The sequence below is a fragment of the Xyrauchen texanus genome, chromosome 20, assembly GCF_025860055.1.
Source record: "Xyrauchen texanus isolate HMW12.3.18 chromosome 20, RBS_HiC_50CHRs, whole genome shotgun sequence".
In the NCBI taxonomy this organism is placed as follows: Eukaryota; Metazoa; Chordata; class Actinopteri; order Cypriniformes; family Catostomidae; genus Xyrauchen; species Xyrauchen texanus.
The window spans coordinates 41,521,596-41,542,601 of NC_068295.1; the positions used below are offsets into that span (position 1 = coordinate 41,521,596).

Genomic DNA, 21,006 nt, shown 5'->3' on the forward strand with positions numbered 1-21,006 from the left:
ATTTGTTTGAGATGCCTTTGTTGACAACTTGACATTACCAAGACATCATAACCTGTCATAAATATGTCATAAAAACATGACAGCAGATTAATTATTAAACTTAAGAAACTACTTAGCTTTATGAGTTAACATTACATTAAACTGCCATGTTGATTTTGACATTGGCTGTCATGAAGCCATTATAACTGTGTCATGAATATTTTTCTTTATTCTTTTTTTAGGAAATTAAGAACTTCCCTGAACTGCCATCAAAGACCATGAGCCTCCTTGAGCTTATCACTTTTATGCATGATAAGGATCTATCGGAGATCTACCCCAATTTTTGGACTGCTATCAGGATTGCACTTACTCTGCCAGTCACTGTGGCTCAAGCAGAGAGGAGCTTTTCAAAACTAAAGTTGATCAAGTCATACCTGAGATCAACCATGTCCCAGGAACGGCTCACTGGCCTTGCCGTCATCAGTATCAATCACTCAATAGGGGAGCAGATTTCATACGATGACATCATTGATGATTTTGCATCAAGGAAAGCCAGAAAAGTCAGGTTTTAGTTTTAGTTTGTGTTTTCTGTTCTTAGTGCAATAGTGTAATAATTCGATTCTCTTTAGTGTGTTTTCACATTTGTGTGTAATATATAATATATACTGTATATTCTATTCTATATTTTATTTGTATATTATTCTTAATGTGTTAAATTATTGTTGCTCTCTGCACTTGTTACATTTTTTATATATCTGTCATAGTTTGCCAAAAGACAATGAACACAATTCTGCACAATGTCGGATGTTAGGAAGGATTTGTGCAATTGAGAAATATAAATTTCTCTTTAAGAGAAATGTTGTTATTATAAAATATGAAGGGGGGGGCGCTCAAAGGTGGTCTCGCCCAGGGTGCAATTCAATGTAGAACCGCCACTGAAAACAAGGGTACCACACCAGTGGTGGCAGTTGTATCTTAAATGTACCTTAACTGTATAGTGTCAGTACATATAGATTTACAGTAAACCACACTAAAACAACTACACAAAAACTACGCTGTAAAAATAGTTTATCAGATAATAATAAAAAATAACAATAATAAAAACATCAGTCAATATGACTAAATCAACCCAACTACATTAGGTTACACCAGCAAATGTAATTATTAGTGTTAGATCAGTATATCACTACTTTTTATTGAGTAAATAGATCCCAAAAAATCTCCGCCTCACACGTGCACAAAAGATTAAAGGTGCTCTTCAGTTATTGCCTCATGTGGTTTAAAAAGCCACAGAAAAAAAGATAATTTTGACACTAAGAACATGTCCTAACCAAACATGATGTAATAACATTCCAATTTGCATTTTTTCTTTCCACACTGAACACAAAACTGTAAACAAGTTTGAGGATGTGTTGTAAGCATTAAAAAAAATAAATAAATACAAATAAAATGTCCCTACTGCCTTACAGATGAATGATATAATGCATGTTGCACCTGCATGTTTTTTTTAAATCAAATATACAAGTCCCTACCCTAAATCCTACAACTAAACCTAATCATAAGTGTAATGCGAGAAAATGTGATGTGAACGAAGCAGACATCCTTACTAGGGATGTCATAAAATAACTACAGGTCCTTCTCAAAAAATTAGCATATTGTGATAAAGGTCATTATTTTCCATAATGTAATGATAAAAATTAAACTTTCATATATTTTAGATTCATTGCACACCAACTGAAATATTTCAGGTCTTTTATTGTTTTAATACTGATGATTTTGGCATACAGCTCATGAAAACCCAAAAGTCCTATCTCAAAAAATTAGCATATTTCATCCGACCAATAAAATAAGTGTTTTTAATACCCCCAAAAAAAGTCAACCTTCAAATAATTATGTTCAGTTATGCACTCAATACTTGGTCGGGAATCCTTTTGCAGAAATGACTGCTTCAAAGCGGCGTGGCGTGGAGGCAATCAGCCTGTGGCACTGCTGAGGTGTTATGGAGGCCCAGGATGCTTCGATAGCGGCCTTAAGCTCATCCAGAGTGTTGGGTCTTGCGTCTCTCAACTTTCTCTTCACAATATCCCACAGATTCTCTATGGGGTTCAGGTCAGGAGAGTTGGCAGGCCAATTGAGCACAGTAATACCATGGTCAGTAAACCATTTACCAGTGGTTTTGGCACTGTGAGCAGGTGCCAGGTCGTGCTGAAAAATGAAATCTTCCTCTCCATAAAGCTTTTCAGCAGATGGAAGCATGAAGTGCTCCAAAATCTCCTGATAGCTAGCTGCATTGACCCTGCCCTTGATAAAACACAGTGGACCAACACCAGCAGCTGACATGGCACCCCAGACCATCACTGACTGTGGGTACTTGACACTGGACTTCAGGCATTTTGGCATTTCCTTCTCCCCAGTCTTCCTCCAGACTCTGGCACCTTGATTTCCGAATGACATGCAAAATTTGCTTTCATCCGAAAAAAGTACTTTGGACCACTGAGCAACAGTCCAGTGCTGCTTCTCTGTAGCCCAGGTCAGGCGCTTCTGCTGCTGTTTCTGGTTCAAAAGTGGTTTGACCTGGGGAATGCGGGGATGTTTCTACTCCAGACTCAGTCCACTGCTTCCGCAGGTCCCCCAAGGTCTGGAATCGGTCCTTCTCCACAATCTTCCTCAGGGTCCGGTCACCTCTTCTCGTTGTGCAGCGTTTTTTGCCACACTTTTTCCTTCCCACAGACTTCCCACTGAGGTGCCTTGATACAGCACTCTGGGAACAGCCTATTTGTTAAGAAATTTCTTTCTGTGTCTTACCCTCTTGCTTGAGGGTGTCAATGATGGCCTTCTGGACAGCAGTCAGGTCGGCAGTCTTACCCATGATTGCGGTTTTGAGTAATGAAACAGGCTGGGAGTTTTTAAAAGCCTCAGGAATCTTTTGCAGGTGTTTAGAGTTAATTAGTTGATTCAGATGATTAGGTTAATAGCTCGTTTAGAGACCCTTTTCATGATATGCTAATTTTTTGAGATAGGAATTTTGGGTTTTCATGAGCTGTATGCCAAAATCATCAGTATTAAAACAATAAAAGACCTGAAATATTTCAGTTGGTGTGCAATGAATCTAAAATATCTGAAAGTTTAATTTTTATCATTACATTATGGAAAATAATGACCTTTATCACAATATGCTAATTTTTTGAGAAGGACCTGTATATATCAATTATTGATCAGCACATTATTTTATGAATATATTTTTGAGGCATTGATATATTAAATTTGCCGACATTTAAATTAAAAGCCTAATTTGCATCCTTTCCAATTCACTCAGTGGGCCTCTGTTTAACAGTATGGCGGAATAGCGTTGGGAGACCACAAGAGGGTGATATAACATTTAGCAGGTCGTGGTCATGAGCACACTACGCAAACTGAATGATTAGAAATGGCAATGTTTATTGTGCAATTTCTCTGTATGTAGCCCTTGAAGTCTTTTTTCAAGCTGTCAAACCACAAAACAACATACTTGTAACTAAAAATACATTGTGTAGGCTATATGAAAGATACATGTTCACAACAGATCATCCGGTGATGGCTAGAATAAATAATCTTTGTCCTTAGATCATGGTTTTGGTAGAATTTAATGGGAAACTAAGCAAGTTGCGCTCCGTGGCACTTCAGAATTGAGTACCTTCATAGTACTATGTACAAATAATAGTTCTGAATTTTAGAACATTCCATGTCGTCTGCCAGACACATCTGGTGATGCTTTACTTTACCCTACCGCTCACATTTGACCAAAGTTGTGTTAAATAAAAGGATGAAAAGATGAAGACTAGCAACGAGCAGCCCAATTTATATCTGAAAAAAAAAAAAAAACTGATATATATCTATAATCAGTGGGGAAGTCTTCTGATTATCGATGCATGAAAAAGGCATCGGTCCCAAGCCTAATCCTTATCATAAACCCCACACCTAAAAATAACAGATAGTGTCATAAAAACCCATGTCATTTTGTGGCACTTTAATGACACTTTCAGCTCTTGGTCAACTCGTGTGCTTTGCTGTTTTCGAACCCAGGACTTCTCCGTTCAAATTCCAGCACTCTGTCAGTTGCGCCACTGCACAACTTAGTCATGCTTGACTAAGATTGTAAATGTAGTTGGTTATGTAATGCAAGTTTTAAAATTATTATTATAATTATGAGCTATAGTGAAAGTGTTTCAGTGTCATAAGATATAATTGTGTGGTTACCACAGCGAAAAATGTGTGTTTATGAAGTGTTAACCTGTTGATACGCACCCCCTTTTTGAGCACAAACCATGAAAATGACATACCTAAAATGGTTGTATTTAAGGGACCCTTTAGAGTATGGACACAGTTGTAGTATCTTTTGAAAGAAGACACTTTGGGCTTTATTTCACAAGTTTCTGAATTAATATATGTTGTTACTTTTTAAAGTTAGAGAAGCTGAAGTTTATAGTAATGGAAATATTTTGTGCTGAACGTGTTTTTATAATCTAAAAAAAACATGATAAAAGTGCCAAGACAACCCAGAAATACAATGTTCTCAAAGCCTTCTAACTTCTAATGAGAGGATTTTAAATAATATTGTAGCTTTAAATTGTTTATATTATGGACAAAATATAGCAGGAATGAAAATCTTTCTGAAAAGACAAGCTTAGATCAGCAGAGATTTACTAAATAAGGAATGAAATTATCTTTTGGAAGGAAGTAAAGAATATTTAGGCTGAAAGAGTCAATGTTAAGAATTCGATTATTTGTTGATAATCTGTTGAGAACAAAAGTGGCCCCAATAACAATACAGAATCACATTGTTATGGAATATGGTATTACCATACAAACATGCCACTTCCAGCGAAGCATACACAGTAACGTATGTGGCTGGTGTTTTATTTGTTTATTTTTTAGGTTAGACCTACACAGATAAGAGTAATTCACATTTCTTCAGGTAAACATTGTTTAAAAGTCTGTAAGTGTGATGATCACTTACATATATGCTTACTAAAAGAATTTCCAATAAAACAACAGCTTTTTAGCACAATAAATCATTAGAATTATAAACATAATTTCAGAGAAGGCTACCCACTCAGTGTTTTTACTTATTGACTGCATTAGCAGCAGAAGGTACATACTTTCAATAAATAACACAAGACCTCAAAGCAAGCACCTGAGATATGACAACATCAAAAATGCTCTGAGCGTCTACCACGCCAGAACAAAGATGCAATATGTGCTATTGTCCTCCTTTGATTATTCATCTGACTTGGCAAATATTCAGTGCTCCGAGCCTCTTGACAAAATGAGCAAACACTCAGAAAAAATGATTAATGTAGGACTAGGTAAAGCATAATAACATCTCCATTAGATAGAATGCTGTAAAACACCAGAAAGTAGAGAAGCCTAACATTGTAAATAAAAAAGACTAGTGAATATTTGAAATGCTTTCTTGATGATTATTACCAGCACTGGAACTGAACAAACTGCTTCAGAGATGTTTTTTTTTTCATGACCTGTTACTCTGAGAGAGAGAGAGAGAGAGAGAGAGAGAGAGAGAGAGAGAGAGAGAGAGAACATACTGATGTTCTTACTGCCACAACAAACAACAAACACCAACATTTCTAACATTCTAAAATTGGCTGTTGGATTTAAAATGTTGGGAAATGGGAGTTCCCCTTCTGTCACTCACTTCGACGTTGTGTAGAATAGTGACACTAGGGGTCGCTCTTGGGAGCCTGCTCCACATTCAGATCTTTGAGAAAAGGCCAATGAGAAATTGGCGAGTTGAATTTGCATGCTAATCCCACCAACAACAAGTATAAAAGGGAGATCTGAATGCGGATTCAGTCAGACTTTTTCTTCTGAGCCAAGAGGTCATATTACAGCCAGCTGAATACCACTGCCGTTACCATTCGCCTAGACTCTTCAAGAGCTTCTGCTGTTGGATATATTGCGCATTCCAGCGGTACTGTCTCCACTCTGCAGATTAAACCCCTGGGTGCTTCGACAGCGCTTCTAAACAAGCTTTTTCTCTAAAAGAGTGTTTCCTCTATTAAAGCAAGGCACAGTGACGTTGAAAGTCGTTTTAAAGACGCATCTTTTTAAAGATACCTTTCTGACTCTGTGCCGTTCCTGGATGCTGTCGTTACCTCTCAGCCTCTGAAGGTCATGATCACTGCCTCGTGTGCCTGGGCATTAAGCACGTTGAGGAAGCGTTCGTGGATGGCTCCTGTTCTCACTGCGAGAACATGACCATGGCAATGTTGCAGTCGTGGCATTCCTTCTTCCCAGGGAAAGAAACTTCTGCTGTCCCCATTGCAGCCCCCAACAATCGCGGCTGGATGACTGGTTCCTGGGTTCGGCGTGCTGTTCATGGCTACGCCCCCCCCCCCCCAATCCCATTCTTCCAGTAGTCCATGACTTTTACTGCCCGGACGCGGTCCTTCGGCTCGTGCACCCTCACTACCCTCGATGGGGGGGCCGGCGAGGGTTATGCCACGATACCCCAGGTGGACAAAGCGATTGCTGCACACCTGTGCCTGCTGAACGCTACCACCTGGCGGAGTCGCCCGGCACTACCCTCCCGAGCCTGTAGAGCGATGTCATCACTGATGACAAAAGCCTACAGCACTGCTGGGAAGGCCGCTTCCACCCTTCACTCCATGGCCCATCTCCAGGTCCATCAGGCCAAGACTCTGAAATAGCTACACAAGGGTATTTCGGATCCCGGTGTGCTACAAGAATATTTCGGCTACTGACCTCACCCTCCAAGCTACTAAGGTCACCGAGCGTGCACTTTCAAATATTCTAAAGTTGGTTTTGGAAGGGGCCTGGTATATCAATGAGTACTTACGCTGACTATCACACCTTGAGTCGCAAGTTTGAATCCAGGGTGTGCTAATTGACTCCAGCCAGGACTCCTAAGCAACAAAATTGGCCCAGTTGCTAGGGAGGGTAGATGTTTGACGTTTGCAAAAAAGTACCATAAGAAGTTTATCTATGATGCCTAGGAACTGGTGACATATCGGTAGAATATTTATTGATTTAAACAACATAAAAAATGAAGATGAGGAGCAAAATCACGTGTGTGAAAATGTTCATGGTGACAGGTGCAGTTCACTGAGACTTTTTTATTTAGTGAGAAACAAAATTATCTGTGATGTCATTTCCCAATCTTTCCACTTCCTGTCCCCTCTCCACTATTAAAGGTGCCCTCAGTAATTTTATGTTCATGTCGTCTTAGACACTGACAACTAGCCGCGTGGATGTAGCATTATTCAAATGCAATAGTTTTCAGATACATAGGGCAATGTAAAAAATTCAGTATTCACATTCATCCATGATCAACTTAATCCATAAGTGAACGTGTCCAATAACAGTGCGGTTACTGAGATTAGGCGAGTAGTATTGGCTGATCATGTGATTCTAACATGGCAGCCCCCATTAGGGGACCCTCTCCATGTAAAATAAAACAGCTTTTATAAGGTTACTGATATGACTCTCTTTATCTCTTGTCTTTATCTATTGTGAGTGGTAATGATTTTACAAATAGGTTTCAAAATTGCTTTTCATTTCTTTAGGAGTAAAGCTTTTTTTTAAATGAGGCAAAAGTACTGAGTGCACCTTTAAGTCCCTAAATATGACAAAACAGCTGAAAAAATAGTAGTAGTACACTAATAATGAGCGATGCAGTTCAATACACGTATAGCTCAGTCAACAATGTTTTTGCTTATATATATATGTATATTTAAAATGAGGGACAACACATACATATTTTAGTGGGAATTGAAGCCTAAGTGATTTAAGTGATCAGTAACACTCCCAGTAGTAAGCTGGCTGCGTCCTACACTCATTCATGTCATCCAATCATATTGTTACTTTTGTTTTAAAGGTCCCATATCAGCCTATCATCTCGCCCTTTTCTGTGTGATGGTGTTGCATGCGGGCCCAGTTCTGTGGTAGGGTCCTCGCCCTGGCATCTTCCTCCTGCATGATCTGATGTTTGTACAAGTATCTCGCATTGGACTGTCGGATGGAGACTTACGCCAAAGGATGTCAATTTTTTTTCTATATAAACATGTTGAATTCAATGTTGTGAATAATACAGTCTAAAGATTGCTTTTGGATTTAGAATGTTGGGAAATGGGAGCTCACACTGCCAAACAAACATCAACAAACACCAATATACAAAAGCGGTTGCATAATTGTTGTATCAGTGTTTGTTTACACAGTTGGTGTTTGTTTTCACAGACTGAAAGTTTAATCAGTGTTTGTCAGGTCTTGGAAAGTTTGTGAAGTCTGGTATGGTTTTCAAAAAATCTTTTAATATAATATAATTTTATTTATTGACAAACAGTTGCCATGACAATAAGGTTTGGGATCCCTGCCAACTCCATAGAAACGAAGGTGCACCAGTGCAAATAGCTTGCTGCAGCAGGAGAAATCGGGCAGTCAATTTTGATTAATCAAAATTTTTTTGTAGTGAATGTGTTCAAGTATACATTGTACATGTATATATGTATACACAATCACCAGCTGCTTTTTTGCGTACACCTGTACATCTACTTATTCATGCCATTATCTAATCAGCCAATCGTGTGACAGGAGTGCAGTGCCTAAAATCATGCAGATATGGGTCAGGAGCTTCAGTTAATGTTCACATTAACCATCCGAATGTGGAAAACATGTGATCTCAGTGATTTTGACCATGGCATGATAATTGGCGCCTGATTGACTGGTTTGAGTGTTTCTGTAATTCCTGGGATTTTCATGTGCAACAGTCTCTAGAATTTACTCCGAATGGTGCCAAAAAACAAAAAACATCCAGTGAGCGTCATTTCTATGAACTGAGATGTCTTGTTGATGAAAGAGGTCAACAAAGAATGGCCAGAATGGTTCAAACTGACAAAGTCTACGGTAACTCAGATAACCACTCTGTAGTGAGAAGAATATCATCTCAGAATGCTGTTCTGAGATACATGTTGGTGCTGTTTTCTTGGCACAAGGGGGACCTACACAATATTTGGTAGATGGTTTTAATGTTGTGGCTAAAATCGATATATACATCGATGAGCCAAAGCATTATGACCACAGGTGAAGCGAATAACATTGATCACCTCCTAACAAGGCCACATGTCAAGGTCTGGGTAGATTAGATGGAAAGTGAACAATCAGTTCTCGTAGTCAATGTGTTGAATGCAGGAGAAATGGGCAGGAGTAAAAACCTGAGCGACTGACAAGGGCCAAATTGTTTTGACAAAATGACTGGGTCAGAGCATCTTTGAAACGGCAAGGCTTGTGGGTTGCTCCTGGTCAGCAGTGGTGAGTACCTACCGACAGTGGTCCAAGGAGGGGCAAACCACAAACCAGCGACATGGTGTTGGGTGCCCAAGGCTCATCGATGCGTGAGGCAACGAAGGATATCCCGTCTGGTCCGAACCGACAGAAGGTCTACTGTGGCACAGGTCACAGACCATTTTAATGATGATTACGGGAGGAATATGTCACAACACACAGTGCATTACACTATGCTGTGAATGGTTTGAGGAACATGATGAAGTGTTCAAAGTGTTGCCTTGGCCTCCAAATTCCCTAGATCTCAATCGGATTGAGCATCTTTGGGATGTGCTGGACCAACAAGTCTGATCCACAGCCGCTCTACCTCGCAACTTACAGGACTTGAAGGATCTGCTTGGTGTCAGATACCGCAGGACACCTTCAGTGGTCTTGTAGAGTCTATGTCTCAGCAGGTTGGGGCTGTTTTAATGGCACGCGATGGACTAACAGCATATTACGTTCCTGGAGGAATGTTGTCTCGTTTTGCTGTGTACTGTAATAACTGTATATGGTTGAAACGACAATAAAAACCACTTGACTTGATTAAGCAGGTGGTTATAATGTTTTGGCTCATCAGTGTATATACTGTATATTTTCATATAAGTGAAATCCACACAAATAGTTGAACAAATTATTGTTTTCTTTCCATAAAATGACTGTGTTCAAATTCCAAATAAAACCTTTTATTTTTTTTATTGTGATTTACAGCCATGTGTATGAATTTATTTTTATTTTTTACTTCACCAAGTGTTGTGCCACACACTCTTGTCTCTATAGAGTTGGAGAGGGGTATTTACCTTATCGTCATGGCAAAGGTTTACAATAAAGTCAAATTACTTGTTGAAAACAAACACCAACAAATTGGAGCAGAGTGAACTAGCCTTTAAAACCATTAGGCATTAGCCAAATAGTCAAATTATATTATATGTCTAAAGAAGGAACAAAAATATCTATATACAATATCATGGTTCTGTTGGTAAGTTAAAGCATGCATTATATAATTTCTGTGCCATTAGAGGCACCATTAAAAGAAAACAATTATGATTGTTTCTCATGTTTTCCAAACATGTCCAACATCTGCATTGTCTGGTTGGGAACATCGACAACAATTACACAATTAACCTTTAAAGATTTTTTGTATATTGGTAGCAATTTGAGTTTCCTTCATGTGTCCTCTTGAAGACTGCTGACTCAACATCACAGTTTGTTTCATAAACACCATCATTTTCATGCACATCATCTGTGGGGATTACAGGGTTCATCACCTATTGCTGCTCTACTAGTCATGTGGTGAGAGGAAAAATAACCCTTGAATCAGACGATAAAAATTTTAGTTGCACCAAGGGCTTGTGTGATCTTAGTAAGCTTGTGAGACCTTATTCACTGTAGTGGCATCTTTTATTTTTGACAGGAATGACAACGAGGCTGTGAGGGACAGATGTACAGTCTCTTCAATGTTTCGTACTGTTGTTTAAAGTGTTTTTGGATAATTCTGGTGATGAAACATTGAAAGATATCTTATTGACAAAAAAGTACAGACATCATGAGTTGTGTAAAATTAGATGTGATTAAGAAGCTTTTTGATAGCTTTATACAGTACATGACATTCCCTTTTAAAATAAAATATGGCGCTACTGCAAATAAGGTCTATTTTAGACACTAAGTAATTTTCTAAAAGTGTGTGTAATTTATTGAGGCAATATGTCTATTCAATCTTTCCATCCATTTTAGTTCCCCAGGTTGAAGCACATGACACGTGTTATGTCTTCTAATCGGTGACCATTGAAGTAGCACCCCGTAGTTTTATCCCAAAATTCTTTGCCCACAATGGAGCTACACCGCCTGGTCAGATATCCTGGAGATGTTGTCAGAATTGTTGACTTGGGTGGACAGGGATTTGCGGCTATCCGTGCTGGTTCTCACACGAACTCTCTCTTTGTGCGGCTTTTCCCTACAGGAGCAATGACAGATGAATGCTGCTTTGAACTCCTCACGAAATTTACCTACGAGGAAGGAATATTCAAGATTTTACTTTAAACATAAAACCTTAAAGGAATAGAGTGCAACAGTGCCTGCCCACTTTTTCAGCCGTCTTGGTTCTGGAAGTATTTTCCCCATTCATTTTTTGCATCGAGATTTAATAAAATTCTTCATAAACGTATTCTAAGCCATGAATCAAACCAAAGAGCTCAGGGGTGAATCACTGAATTTTTTTATTTTTATATATATATATATATATATATATATATATATATATATATATATATATATATATATATATATATATAAGTATTTAATTATCTGAAATAATTAAATAAAATAAAATAAAAAATTAAGAATATGTACTTCACATCTTTCATGATGGAATGAATTGCAATCACATGAAGCATTGGAAATGATGTCGTAACATTTAAAACTATGGAAAAATTGTTTATTATATGTATAAAAGTCATACATTTAAAATATATTGCATAATACTCAGATATCTAAACATATATAAGCAGTGATAAGGTGTGTAGGGAGACCTATTCGATTGCAGTTGCAGTATGTCATATGAGTGGGCGGTCACTGCAGGGTTCTTTTGGCGCACTTTGTTTGCTGCGATTCTCTGATTGGTGGATTGCTTCCTCTTATGGGTAGTGTAGATATTTATTTATTTATTTTTTACCAGGAATTACACTAATCAAATGCATTTAAAAAAAGAAGAAGAAGAACATAGACTGATAGCTTCAAAAGAAGGATCTACCACCGATTTTAACAAACTCAGAGCTCACGGTAGGTCTGTGTTTAATTTTTTTTAAGTAATTGTAAATAATAAATTTCCCTAAGGAAAAAAAATTAACTACGTCTGGAATCAGACTTCACTAAAGTTTCACTACAGTTCATTCAAAATACTGTTTAGGCATAGTATGGATTTACAGCCTCAGTCACCATTCACATTCATTGCTTCTTTGTTTTTGAAAGTGAATAGTGACTGACATTTACCTAACATCTCCTTTTATGCCCTACGGAGAAAACACGAGGGTGAGTAAAACCATTTAGAGTTTTGGGGTTAGCTATCCCTTTAAATAACAATTTGTTTCCCTTTTCTTTGTAGATTTCAAAGTCTGAATGTTGGTCACAAATGCTATGGGTGGGATTAAATGCATTAATTCATCTTCCGATGGAGCGCTGAATCCTACATTCTGCTCTGAATTATTTCCAAAGCATCCTTGAAATGACAAGGTAATGATGGAGTTACTGGATGTTATTAAGCCTGTGCTGCAGCACACAAAGTGAATATAGCAATGCTAATGAACAATAAATTAAGGTGTGCTTATTTGAGATGAAAGGTGGAGGATGTCTCTCTGCCTGCATTTCAAAGCAGTGAAGTCTTGTGTGTTTGCTGGCAGTTCTGGGAATTAAAGGTGTAAAGCTGCAGTGGTAACAGCAGATGGAGTAAATGGCATGTAGCAGCAAGGTGTCAGCCGCTTACCACTGAGGAAATTGTAGATAATGGGGTTGGCAGCGCTGTTGGCGTATATGAGCCAGTGTGAGAAGGTGAACCAGGCATATACGGTCTCTCGATTGTCTGTGTTCTTAAATGTGCCAAATACTCTGGAGATGAAAAGGAGGAAAAAAGATTCAAATGTACAATAACTAGATATTTAATATTTTCTAAAGAAAGTGGTGCTTGCCTGTGCAAAATGTGTTGCCATGTTTTTAAGGAGTTCTGAATGTTTTTTATTTTATTTTTATGTTTCTATCTGGTTGCTAAGGTGTAGCACGTGCCACCTACTTTTATGCAAAGTAGTAACTAGCGCGTTGTGGGTGGTTGTTGCTTACGGCTTAATGTGAAAAGATCCCATGAACACCCTAGCAACCGCATAGTAATCTTCCACAACATTAACATCGTAGTACCACTCACATTTTCTTCAGAAAATCAACAAATCTAATCTAGTAACAAATTACTATTGAAAGAAAAAATCAAGGCAGCCCTGTACATTTTTTTTTAATTAAGTTGGGTTATTGCAAATGATAACTATACAGAAATTAATTATAGATTTGTGATTTAAAAAAAAAAAAAATCAAAAGGACCACATAATTAATAGATTCTATCTCAACAGTCTGTTTCATGCTTTAAAAAAGGTTTTGTGGCTAATTTCTCATGGTAGAGTGTACTTTCAGGACACAAAGTTTTTACTTTAACATTAGTGTTCACTTCTTTTAAATGATAACACAACATCTGTTAACTTCAGCTAACACATGAATACATTATACGGAACACTGCAAGACACATTTGAAGACACATTGAGGTTTTTTCTTCTCATCTATATATAGAGAGAGATTTGGGGATTATTTGAAGATACAGAAGCAACTGAGACCACCAAAATATATAGAACTGTGGTGAATTATCCAAGAAGTTTGGAACATCCTATCTGCCAACAACCAAGAAACACTGTGTCCAGGTGTACTTAGGTGCTGTTCTGAAGGCAAATGTTGTCACACCAAATATTGATTTAGTTGTTTTATGTTTACTGGACTTTGTATGAAGTTAATTGTTAAATGAAAAATATTGATGGCAATATTTTTGAAGACATCCTCACTATGCAAAATTTTTCACAAGTGCCTAAAACTTCTGCACAGTCCTATAAATATATTTATGGCCACACATATATTAGGTGTCTTTAACCACTATGAACTAAAATTAAAATACATACAATACAATGTACAAGATTCACATTTGCTGCTACTGAGGTTGAGGTAAGGGTAGGATTAGGGTTAAGATTAGGGTTCCAGGTAAGGGTTGGGGTGGGGGTAATAGTGTAACTATAGATGTAATTACAATGCAACAACATGTATATACATAATATGTACACTGTTTAAAATTCTTAAGTTCATAGTAGTTAAAGACACCTAATATAAAGTGGGTCAACACACACACACAGACACATACTGTAGACACACACACACGTATAAAGTGCTCATATACTATATAAAAAAGTGTAGAGGTGTGAATCTTCTGAAAACTGTCAAGTCTGCATATGCAGGTCTCAAAAGAAAGCAATACAAAATTAATTATACTTTTTAATGAAAATAAATATGTATATTAACATAAAAAACAAGTCTATTTTATAAGCATTAAGTTGTTTTTGGCATTTTTGTTGGCATTTACATGACAATTATTACAATTTGTTCAACAACAAAAACAAAAAAACTATATATTATTTAAATTGAAAAGTAGGCCTTTTTTTTTAATACTTTTTTACTTTGGGGTCCCCTTATGACAGTGGCGCCTGCAGCTGTACAGCCATACGCACTGTATGTACTATGAGCATTCCGACTAACCTGAAAATTTTCTCTCAGAATATTTCATCAGTCATGAAGTGTGTCCAGCATATAGCAATGCCCAATTTGCTAATGAATAATTATTTTGAGTCAGTTCTTTTCAGTGAATTGGCAAAACAGACTTGAATCGATTCGTGATTCAGTACTTTTCGTTCTGACCGCTCTCTCACTGAATCATTAGCAGAGGTTTCTCACACAGTAAAACAATATCAGAGGATATATATGACCACAGAGAACAAACAGAGCTGGATACAGTGTACACTGTTTCTCCTGATCTTTTTGAGAGGTAACTTTGAGAAACTTCAGCTAGTGCTGTGTCATGCGAACAAGGGGCTGTTCAAACTGAACGTGCTTTTGCGTTCACTCGCTCTGTTTTTCAATCGTTTTCCATGTAAACATTCGATAGATGAACGTCTTTTGACAACTGCGTCACGTTTCGCTTTTAGGATTTGTTTTTAGGATCTCTCATGGGAGCGCTGCATTTTTAGAGGTCGTGTCAAGGTATAAATAACTACTTTGATAAAAACATTCTGCTCTTTTCGTTGTGGTGAGTTTTGCTTTTTTTGCGTGAGAACATGTTTGTTCTGAACGGTTACTGGATTAAATGCTTTAGCCCAGGGTAGGTCTTTTCTGTCATGAGTACAAATGAGCAATTAGATGGATAGAACTGTATGTATGTAAAAAGAAATTACGCATCCTGTAGAATCAATCACTAGAATCACTACGGGATGCAATTTGTCCGATGGCGTCACCACAAAATCGTTCAAGATCATTAATTTAACCTTGATATTTGTTGCAAATTGTGCCTACGGTGGGTAAGGGACCGTCTGAGAAGTCCTCACATTGTGCTAATATGTTCTAAAACTGTAGAGGTTGTGATAAGGGACCATCTGAAACTTCAGCCAGCAGCACCAAAGCTACGTATGGGCTATGTATATTAGGCCGCTATTTCATAGGCATATAAACATAACTAGATTAATTAAGTACCTATTCATTTATTCAGACAGATTTCTGTGCGTACCATCAGATGAAATCCTGCAGGTGCCAATTCCTGGCATTTTATTAAAACTAAAATACTAATCATATCAAATCCGTGTGTTAGTTCTTTTCATATTCAATTAAGAAAAAAGAAAAAACAACTTGTTATTTTTCTATTATTATTAAGCTATTGCTTCAGCACAGAGTCTTTAAGGTTTCTATACAGGTCTGCACGTGCATAGGCTAATAGATAATTTTGTGAACATATTTAGACTTTTATATGACATTGCCTACAATGTAAAGAGGTCTAAAGAGCACATTAAATGTTATTATTGAAGTAGTTTTTCGTTAAAAAGGAAGGGTGAGGTGGCACGAGTGTGTTTTGCCCAAAGTGACATTTGGATATAATTCGGCCCTAAGTTTCGGTGTAATGCAAAGGCCTATAACACATTGAAAAATCAAGCATTTTTCCGTTTTTGTTTGCTGCAAAGGAAAACAATACTTGTTTTTAAATTTTTCAATTCTGAAATATTGAAAGATAATCAAAAAATTATTTGATTTTCTTTAAATTTTTCTCTTTCTAAAATGAAAATCGAATGACCAGAAGGAACAAGGACCGTCCCGTAGGGGTCCGTGTATCTTTTGGTCATTCGATTTTCAAGTGAATTCCGGTCTCGGAATATGAACAAACGTATCGGTTTCCTAACGTAACCTCGGTTCTCTCTAGATGAGGGAACGAGTATTGCGTAAGCTAGCTTACGCTACGGGAAAGATTCATCTTTTCTGAGATATTGAAGCCAAAAAATTATCCTTAATTTTTGTATCCATTGTCAACGCAGTGCTGCAGCTGCAGACCTTGAGTGGGCTAGCTAGCGAGCTCATAGGTTGCTCTGCGGCAACTGCTACAGCCTATAGACGAGCTTGGGCGAACTCGCGATCCAATGAGAGGCATCCAGCGCCACTGCATCAAAGCCCGCCAAAATGGGTGTGACTTGAGTGCATATAAGCGTAGTTCAGTAGGCTGGAACCCTGGTTTTCATTGACTGAAGCTGAAAAGTCGCCGTGGCGCTGAAGCATGGTCGGCTACGCAATACTCGCTCCCTCATCTAGAGAGAACCAAGGTTACGTTAGGTAACCGATACGTTCTCTTACGAGAGGTTCTCTCAGATATGCGTAAGCTAGCTTACGCTACGGGAACCCATTGTCAACGCCGTGCGCGCCAAGCATCCACTGTATGAGCCCCAGGGAATTAAGGGGGACCCGGGGAGCCCTTATGAGTGGGGAAATAATATTTGGCTGGCAAGAATGCGGGTCATTGATTGTGTAATACATAAGCACATAGTGGGAAGGGAACGACAGAGCGGCGGTGCCGGTCTGTGTGGAATGTGTCCCATCAGTGCAGCTCACCAGGGGAGCTGTAGCGTATTAAACCGCTAGTAGTTTTGCCTGCAGAGCGGGCACTTCCATATTGTAAAATCTGACAAAGGTGGAGGGGAAGTCCATCCCGCTGCCACACATATGTCGTGGAATGGAAATCCCGCTGGACCATGCCCACGAGGATGCCATGTCTCTAGTGGAGTGAGCCCTAATGCCCAACGGGCATGGCAGGTCTTTTGACGCCGTATGCAGCAGCAATAGTGTCCACTATCCATCTAGATAGTGTCTGTTTCGAGGCGGCGAGACCTTTGGTGCGCCCCGAACGAAACGAAAAGCTGCTCAGAGCATCTGAAATCGGGCGGAGCGCGCAGTATACAATCTCAGTGTTCTGACCGGGCAAAGGAGATTGGCGCCGCGTCAGCTATCGGGTGCTGGCAGTGCCGATAGGGAAATGACCTGTGCTCTGAAAGGAGTACCGATCACCTTGGGAACATAGCCGTGTCTAGGCTTTAAAATGACCTTGGAGTCACTTGGTCCAAACTCAAGACACGCAGCGCTGACAGACAGCGCGTGAAGGTCTCCCACACGCTTGACTGATGACAGGGCAGTCAGAAAAACGGTTTTGAGTGAAAGGTATTTCAAATCCACGGATTGAAGTGGTTCGAAGGGGGGCTTTCATAGTTTCGAGAACTATAGAAAGATCCCAGATAGGAACCGATGGGGGCGCGGGGTTCATCCTTCTAGCTCCCCGAGGAAGCCGGATGACCAGCTCATTTTTACCCCATGACTGGCCGTGCAGGGTTCAGCGTAACGCCGAACGGCCGCCACATACACTTTGAGCGTGGATGGGGATCTGCCCTTATCCAGCAGCTCTTGTAGAAATACGAGCAGCGACTGACACCCCACATGTCCAGCGGGTCCAGGTCTCTGTCGGTGCACCATTTTGAGAACACAGACCATTTTGACGATAGAGTCTTCTCGTGGAAGGGGCTCTAGCGCGTATGATGGTGTTTATTACTCCTTCTGGCAGAGCGACGGGTAGTCGCTGATCACCCACGCATGCAGCTCCAGCTCTGGGTGGGGATGCCAGATTGTGCCGCGAGCTTGAGAGAGGAGATCTGCTCTCACTGGGATGGGCCACGGCGCTGTCAGTGACAGCTGCGTAAGCTCCGGGAACCATGTCTGATTCTCCCAACGCTGGGCTATGAGGAGCACCGAAGTGACGCTGCTTCCTGATCCTCTGCATTACCTGTGGCAATAGCGAGACGGGAGGGAAGGCGAAAGCGGGTGTCTGGGCCAGTCCTGGGCCAGCTGGCCCTCGCTGAGAAAAATATTGGGCAGTGAGAGTTCTCTTTGGAATCAAAGAGGTCTATCTCTGCTCTGCTGAATAGGTGCCATAACGCCTGGACTGTTTGAGCATGCAGGACCATTCCCCTGGGGAATATTGTCTCTGGACAGTCTGTCCGGGCCGCCGCTCAGGTGGCCTGGCACGCGCGCCGCCCTCAGCGAGCGCAGGTGGCACTGGGACCAACTCAGTATGCGCTTGGCCAGATGGAATAGGTTCCTGGATCTGACACCACCCTGACGGTTTAGGTAGGATACCACAGGTCTGTTGTCCGAACGGACCAGGACGTGGTGACCCTGAATGACCGGGAGAAAGCACGCAGCGCGCATCGACCACTATCATTTCCAGACAATTTATGTGAAGGAGCTTTTCCTGAACTGACCATAGGCCGAAAACCGAGAGCCCTCGCGAGACCGCTCCCCAACCCGTGTTGGACGCCGCCTGTCGAGATGACTTTTCGGCGAGATACAGCTCCCATTGTCACTCCCCACTGATACCATTCGGCCACTGTCCAGGGCTGCAGAGCTGAAATACAGGTCTGAGTCACCTTGATGGGCTGGCGGCTTGTGGCCCAAGCCCGGCGAGACACGCGGGTGTTTAGCCAGTGCTGAAGCGGGCGCATGTGCAGTAAACCCAGCTGAAGTACTGCTGCGGCTGAGGCCATGTAACCTAGCACTCTCTGGAATTTCTTCAGAGGCATGAGGCTGTTCATCTGAAAAGATGCGCTAGTCGCTGAACACGGCCAGCTGTGTAGATAAGCTGAGCCGCCATTGCCACGGAGTCTAGTTCTATTCCAAGGAAGGAAATTGTCTGACTGGGCTGTAGTGAGCTCTTGGTCCAATTGACTGCAAGACCCAAACTGTTCAGATGGCTGAGGAGAACTGCTCTGTGAGACAGAAGCTCCATATGTGACTGTGCCATAATCAGCCAGTCGTCCAAATAGTTCAAAATTCGCAAACCCTGACTCACGAGGGGTGCGAAGCCGCGATCCATGCACTTCATGAAAGTACGGGGTGCTAAGGACAGGCCGAACGGAAGGACGGTGTATTGATAAACCTGGCCGTCGGCTGAATCTCAAGAATGGCCTGTGACGGGATTTATCTGAATCTGAAAGTATGCATCTTTCAGATCGAGAGAAATAAACCAGTCCTCTGGCGCACATGCACGAGGAGTTTCCTGATTGTAAGCATTTTGAACGGTCTTTTGCAAGCACCTTGTTCAAAACCCTGAGATCTAATATGGGTCTGAGGCCGCCGTCTTTCATGGGAACAAGAAAATAACGGCTGTAAAGCCCCGACTCAGCTCAGAGAGGGTGGCACTTTCTCTATGGCCCTTTTGCACAGAAGGCTTGCTATTTCTGAACGGAGCATGCACGCTGCTTCCATGTTCACAGTGGTTTCGAGCCAGCTCTGAAGCGAGGAGGGCGGCGATCGAACTGTAGCAAATAGCCCTGTTGTATTGTGCTTAACACCCACTTGGATATCCCTGGAATAGCTTCCCACGCTTTGAAGCGTAACGCTAGAGGGTGAATGGCCAATTCGCTCTGATTGCCGCACACAGAGCTGAACAAAATGTGTGAGCGCGTTTAGTCTGTTTATGCATGATTGCTCGCAGACAGCATGAACAGGCTGTTTTGTGAGTGACTTCCCGATTGGAATGAATGGGGAAAGAGTCACATCTGTTACGTGATGCTCAAGCATATTCATGGGCACGGGACTTACACACAGAGGAATGTTTGCTGGCCGTGTAACAGAGCGGGCAGAGAATGGGCGCGCGCACGTATTCGTGGCCGCATTTATTGACTCTAGCGCTCGAGGGCGGCCGCCCTGTCGACGCTGAGAAGTCTGAGTTTGTTGAACTGGGCGCTGTGAAGAGGCTCGTGCAGGAGGCTGATCACGTGAGCGGCCTGCAGAGGAGCTTAGCGACGCCGCAGGAAGAGGTTCATGGCTTGGGTGGCTTTCTGGACTTCTGAGAAGTGGTCAACAATGCCACTCACCGCGGAGCCGAAGAGACCGGTCGGAGAGAGCGGTGCGTTGAGGAACGTGGAGCTCTGCTTCTCCCATGTCGGCTAGTGTTAGCCACAAGTGTCTCTCGGTCACAGTCAGTGAGGCCATGCACTTCCCTAGAGCTTGGGCTGCAGCTTTGGTAGCCGAAGGGCGCAGGTCTGTCGCGCCAGAGATCAGTAACAGCCTCTGGGTGCCTGCCTTTCTCATCCCACTCCGAAGAAGGTCTGCTTGTAGGATCTGTAAAACGGCCATTGAGTGCAGAGCAGATGCGCTTGGCCGGCGGCGGAATAGGCACGGCCAACATAGGCGGAAGTCGCCTGCAGGCCTTAGACGGGAGCACAGGCTTGGAACGCCATCTCGCGGAGGGCGGACAAAGGTGTGCTGCTACCGAGTCCTCGAGCGGGGGATGGAGGAGTAGCCTCTCTCAGTGGCCCGCCCACCGACGCGAGAGAGGTGGAGACGTGGAACGGGACCTGGCTGAAAAGGAGCTGCTCCACCGACTTTGCAAGCTCCGTGTGTAATTCTGGCAGGAAGGGAGCGGCCCGGCCGCGGGTGTAGAGCGGCGATGGCATTGAAGAAAGCAGCCGCCGAGTCTGTTGGGTGCCTGCTCAGGGGCGGTGACCACTCGAGCCCGAGGCGGTCGACGGCCTGTGT

The 21,006-nt window shown here is 41.3% G+C and overlaps 1 protein-coding gene across 1 annotated transcript in view; it reads right to left on the reverse strand.

Annotated features, from left to right (window-relative positions):
- Positions 1–11,151: 11,151 nt before the first annotated feature.
- Positions 11,152–21,006, reverse strand: part of LOC127660472 (orexin receptor type 2-like) — a 129,993-nt gene continuing 120,138 nt past the window's right edge. Inside the window, exons 6-7 of the mRNA XM_052150733.1 lie at positions 12,794–12,915; positions 11,152–11,321 (exon numbers count right to left, since the gene is read on the reverse strand). Coding sequence (XP_052006693.1) covers positions 11,152–11,321; positions 12,794–12,915 — 292 coding nt within the window. The remainder of the gene's footprint in view (positions 11,322–12,793; positions 12,916–21,006) is intronic.